The sequence below is a fragment of the Oryx dammah genome, unplaced genomic scaffold, assembly GCF_014754425.2.
Source record: "Oryx dammah isolate SB20612 unplaced genomic scaffold, SCBI_Odam_1.1 HiC_scaffold_18, whole genome shotgun sequence".
NCBI lineage: Eukaryota > Metazoa > Chordata > Mammalia > Artiodactyla > Bovidae > Oryx > Oryx dammah.
This window is the reverse complement of record NW_024070202.1, coordinates 55,731,600-55,736,930: the sequence shown is the minus strand read 5'-3', so window position 1 is coordinate 55,736,930 and position 5,331 is coordinate 55,731,600. Positions and strand designations below refer to the sequence as shown.

Below are 5,331 nucleotides of genomic sequence, written 5' to 3'. Positions count from 1 at the left end.
AATCATTGCTGAATTTTCTCCTGATTGCTGGTGATATTTGAACTTCTCAGCAAAGTTCTCTATAAACATACTTGTGGTAGTTATGTCTCCACTGTAAACTTTTTGAATTGGAAATATAAGGTTATCAGAATATCTTTCAATAACATTTCCTTTATTGTATTTTAGATAATAATTTTAGTACTAAAAAGGGGTCTTTATTGCTAGATTCAATTCACTGTTGTATATTAAATTTTGTCTCAGGTCCAATATAAAGTAAAAATGAGTTCAAACAAAGTGCTTATTAAATCATGGCTTGAGTGGCCCTTATATGAGCTAAACTGCATATATCATTGAGATATTTCAATTATTTCTTTTTCCTTACTTATATTTATATTGATGTTCTTTACAGAAACACTGTAGCAATAAATAATTCTGTTTCACTAGATTCCTAATCTTATTTTTCAGGTACCAATAAAAAAAATAAAATAAAACCCCCAAACAAACAAAAGCAATAACAACTTTTCTGTTTTTGTCATAATGTAATTATAAACCATTCTTTTTACAAGTTATATATTTAGAATCCCAGATTTCTACCATGGCCCAAATTAAAATGTGATGTCTATATTATAATTCTGAACCAACCAGCTAAGCAGGTTTACATCTTTAAATATTCTGGCTTGTAAGAATAAATAAGTATGATAAGCTACCAAATAATGTTTTTGCAGACATTATTATTTGTCAGCTTTATACTCCCTTTCATTCATGCGTTCCAGTTTCATAATATAAAGTAGCTACAAAAATAAATAACAAAACAAAACTATAATAGAGCTGGTCTTGCTATTTTGTGCTTGCCTCCCTGGTAAGAAAAATTAAGTGCCAAAAATGTAAAATTTATTTCAAGAAAAGTAACAGGCTACACAAGTAAATTTTGGCAAATGCAACTTTATATTGAAATTCACACATCTGTATCTTAAAGAATGAGACTCACAGACTCTAATGTATTTCTAAAATACCAGAAATTATATTATAAGCTTTCACAAGTTAAAACTGAAATAATTTAAACGACCAGTACACTGAATGTGCAGAAAGTATAAACAAGACTGTGCCTTCGGTAGAATAAACGCTTCACAAATTGTGCAAGATGTCTTACTAAGGCTGTGGTCTCCCCTTAACAGCCGACTTAAAATATAAACACACATCAGCCGCCTGCTTCTTAGAACACACTAGAATGGGTAGCACACCTCAGAAGAAAATTTCATTATCCCAGGGATGTGCACCTTAATTTTCAAATCACGTGAGGAAAAAGGAAAAAGAGTGTTAAATGATCGTCCATGCACTTCCAGATGCATGACCATGACCAGTTACTGATTCAGTTTCCCTTGACTCCAGTTTGCTCCAATACTTAAATAAGATGAAAGATACTAGATAACCCTTTAAGGCAACATGTGTTTATTCTGCATTATTAGAACTGCTCAATTGTGACTGGTTGGTACCATTAATGTTGCCTCCCAGACCAATATCTAGTATTCATAAAATATAGATGAATTAGAAAAAACTTTATACCAAATCAACAAAAACCACATAATACAGTTCGATGCTAGCAATTTCACTAGTAGATAAGGAAAGCGGTATTTAGAAATAGTAATGTATTAATACAAAAAAGTAAACTATAATTGGAACCAATATACTGCTTTGGAATGCTCCCCAAAACTTACAAGGCGATTTTTTAAAAGTGATAATCCAATTAATTCATGGCATGTCTTTAGTGAATTACAGTACTTTAAGTCCCCAAATATTTTAGTCCTTGCAAAACAAATAGTATGAAATGTTTTAAAGTCTTCAAACTTCTAAAATTAGTTTTTTATCAACACATTTACCTCATGTCAACTTAATTTATTAAGATGTCCAATGCTAATTGGTTTTTTTGATGTTTTTTCATAAGTAGTCATATACACAGCATTTAGCACTGATACTTAGCACCTGCTACTTTCATCATCTAGTTTTCAACCACATAAAGAAACTTAGGGCAGTGGTTCAGTCCTTTCTTAATTACAAACCTTCGCTGGCAGTCAGCAGGATCACTCTGAGATTTAAAATAGGATTATAGGTGAACTATTGCAAAGACTGCAGAATGTTGCCCAAATCCTTATAACTGCTGATCCCATTCTTGATTTTCTTCTCAAGAAATGGCTACAGGCCACATTTGCTTAGCAGAGAAGGTTATGTTTCACAAGGCTAAAGATTTACAGATGCTCCTTCATATAACACAGTAAGGTTCCCTTGGTAACCTGGATTTTCTGCAGTAAAGAAGGGTTGTGCTGAAACAGCGCCTCAGCTCCCTGTTGGAGAAAATGCAGACAAAAGGATTGATTCCTGCTTGGGCAAAACTCATCCAGACAGCAGCTGTTAGAAATCCCCCTGGTACTACAGGCCCTCTTGCAAAAACTCTCCAATAACAGGCCACCAGGTAGGGGCCCCACAAGGTTAAGAAGAGAAAAGTCATTATATAGAACATTCTGCTGATTCTTTTTTCCATTTTGAATTCATCTAAGACCAATAGCCTTCTTCTGCTCGTGGTGTTTGCATTTTGCCTGATGCCCAGCAAGGTGGGTGGTGTGGGACCCCTTCCAAATCCTGCTAGCCAATTGGCAGCTGCCTGGCCACTGGCTCCAGGACCATGAAAAGTCCAGTTCTGGCTGACTGCTGCTACAAACTGGACTGGCTTCATTTTCCTTCGGTCGTGGACAAAAAATATCAGCTTGAGGTAGACAAGCTGTGTAGCTAGGAGGATGAGGGCAAGGAGCAGCATAAATCCTAAGGAATCATTAGCCCTGAAGGAGCGGTGTTGGAAGGTACATTGATCTTCTTCCCTAATGAATGAGTAAGTGCCCACATCTAAAACTGGGGGAAATGCCATGGCCACAGACAGAGTCCACACCATGCAGATCACAGCCAGACACGTCCAAAAGGTCAGCCTCTTTGTATAGAAGCGATGATGGGCGATAGCTAAGTATCTGGTGACACTGATACAGAAGAGCATGAAAGCAGTGTGAAAACAGGACAAAACCCCCAGAAAGGCAATCACTTTGCAAGTCAGAGTCCCATAAGTCCAAGTAGAGCCATTTTTGACAGAGTTGAATACAAATGGGAAACAAATTGCAGATCTGAGGATATCTGAACAGCAAAGATCCAACAGGAAGTAGTAAGGTGCTCTATGCAAGGTCTTATCTTTCACGAGCAAAATGGAGATCAGAAGGTTGCCCACCACGCTGACTCCTATTATGAAACCCAAGGAAGTCAGTTTCAGAAAGGCTGTTAGAGGAGAGAGATTTTGCAAAATGTTGTCAGCTGCATGGCTATAGTTCGCCATAGATGGATGGAGGATAAAGATACAGCCTCAGTCAAGTCTCATGATCTAGATATAAGAACAAGGAAAAGATAGATCCATACATTTTACTGAAAATGTAATCCACAAAGAGAACGGATCCGATCTGCAGTCATGCTTCCTCTTTTCTTTCACTTGATTTGCCATCAGAATATCTGAAAACAAAAAAAAAAGCTATCAGTTTTTAAGTTAACAAGCAATGATGTCAGGCAGTGCTAATATAGAGCTGTTCATTTATGGGGAAGCAAATAAAGTTTTAATTTTGAATAATATTATTTGGCTTAGTATTTGTGCTTGAGATTTTGGAGAATTGACTTGTTTAGTTTTCTGAGCTAGATGAATTTTAAAATGTCCCTATTTAAAAGAACATACATTTGATTGGGCACCTTTAGGAGAGAAGGAATAAAATGTTCCCCAAGCATAAAATATGCCAGTCTAGGAATTAATCAGTGGTGTTGCAATGGAATCTACAAGATCGCTAATAGGAGACAGGAGACTACCCACATTTATTTGAGGTCTGTTAGTATCTGTCAGTGTTTTCCTGGCAGCTTCTCTGCTGATATGGATCCAATGAACCCTTGCAAAATATATCTTTTAACTCTAGAGCCACTTTTCATGCTGTATGTTATAAGAAGAATATTTGTTGATTCATCTTAAAGCATAATTTCAACATTAGACTTCTAAATTCATAGGAACTTGTCCCAGGATTTGATTTGATTTAATCTTTTGTCTTTCCCTTCCCTTCCCATCCCCCATTCTGGCAAATTTTTCTCTTTTAAACCCTCATGATTATTAGAAATGGTTAATGTAAATACTCGTCAGGGAAACACCCAGAGGAATAATGCACTTTCATTTGTAAACCTTGGCTGCCCGGTTTCAAATGAATTTAACATGAACCTGTATTTCTCGGGCAATTAAGCTTTTACCATTTACACAGACAATCTTCGTTGCAAATCGCAAGTAGCTTCATTTTAAAACAAAATGCATATTGTCTCCTAGGTGTTTGGGAACCCCACCAGGGAAATCGGTTTCCTCTGTTATTCCCACGAAGCATGTTTCCTTTGCCACTTCTCACTTGCCTGGAATATGCTGATAGAAGCCCAGGCAAAACTGCGTTGGATGATTTTAATTTCCTCACCGGTACATCCCCGGGTAAATACCGATCGCATCATGCAACATTATGAAACCTGAAATCTGCCACCCCTGGATTTATAATGGGGGGGTGGAGGAGGGGGAGGGGGAGAGAGACATGCATTACCTACGCGAAGATGGGGAGAGAGATTGCTTCTGTGCTGCAAGGGAACTGTTCCCGGTGATTCGCAGTCCGATATTCCTCAGTCTTGCAACGCTTTCCAGAAATGGAGCTCTCTATAAGCCCTACTGAAGATGCATTGTCTGAATGTACTTCCATTATGCAGTTTATTGTAAAAACACACACACACACATACAAAACCCACACACAAAAAAACTCAAGGAGGGCTCTTTCCCGGTGAACCTGCAGTTTCATCAGCACTGTGCACCCCCTCCCCCCAAACTTAACCGAGAGTATATCCTCCTACCTGTTGGTGTTGGATATCCCGACAGACTATAGCTTCTTCTTTCTATAAATTGCTGATTTTTTTTTTTGCCTTAGTGCCTTGACTGAGCATCCAGGCAGGGCTCGGCGGCGCCTGCGCGATGGAGCCTCCTTGAGCTCCAGCCGCGTCCTCCCCTGTCGCAGCGGCACCGTCTCCCCCAGTAACGCAGGGGCCGCGGCGGCGGCGGCAGCCGTGGCGAGGGCGGCGGCAGGGGCTACTTCTGCCTCTGTGGAGCCAACTGGAGCCCCGACCCGTTTCCAGAGCGGGCTGGGTTTATTGAATGTCCTGTCCTGTTGAACTGGTAAAAACGGGCTTTTGTCCCCCGTGGCTGCTTCTGAACTTTTCCCTCCCTGCATTGGACGTGGGGATTTGGAAAGGCTAGTTCAGGAC

The 5,331-nt window shown here is 39.2% G+C and overlaps 1 protein-coding gene across 4 annotated transcripts; it reads right to left on the bottom strand.

Moving 5' to 3' along the window:
• Positions 1–976: 976 nt before the first annotated feature.
• GPR85 (G protein-coupled receptor 85) lies at positions 977–5,078 on the bottom strand. Of its 4 annotated transcripts, XR_005724395.1 has the most exons (4): positions 4,924–5,078; positions 4,627–4,744; positions 3,430–3,519; positions 977–2,318 (listed from the first exon to the last, which is right to left on the bottom strand). XR_005724395.1 is itself a non-coding variant. In XM_040260152.1 (3 exons), the coding sequence occupies exon 3, from the start codon at positions 3,347–3,349 to the stop codon at positions 2,237–2,239; it is 1,113 nt and encodes a 370-aa protein (XP_040116086.1). In that variant the 5' UTR covers positions 3,350–3,519; positions 4,627–4,744; positions 4,924–5,078; the 3' UTR covers positions 977–2,236. The 4 variants fall into 4 exon arrangements, 3 of the variants coding, with proteins under 3 accessions (XP_040116086.1, XP_040116087.1, XP_040116089.1); XM_040260152.1 differs by having other exon boundaries at positions 977–3,519; XM_040260153.1 differs by having other exon boundaries at positions 977–3,519; positions 4,627–4,741.
• Positions 5,079–5,331: the final 253 nt, after the last annotated feature.

Bases quoted from the DNA above. Each gene is read 5' to 3' on its own strand.
- GPR85 (XM_040260152.1), bottom strand. From the start codon at position 3,349: ATGGCGAACTATAGCCATGCAGCTGACAACATTTTGCAAAATCTCTCT.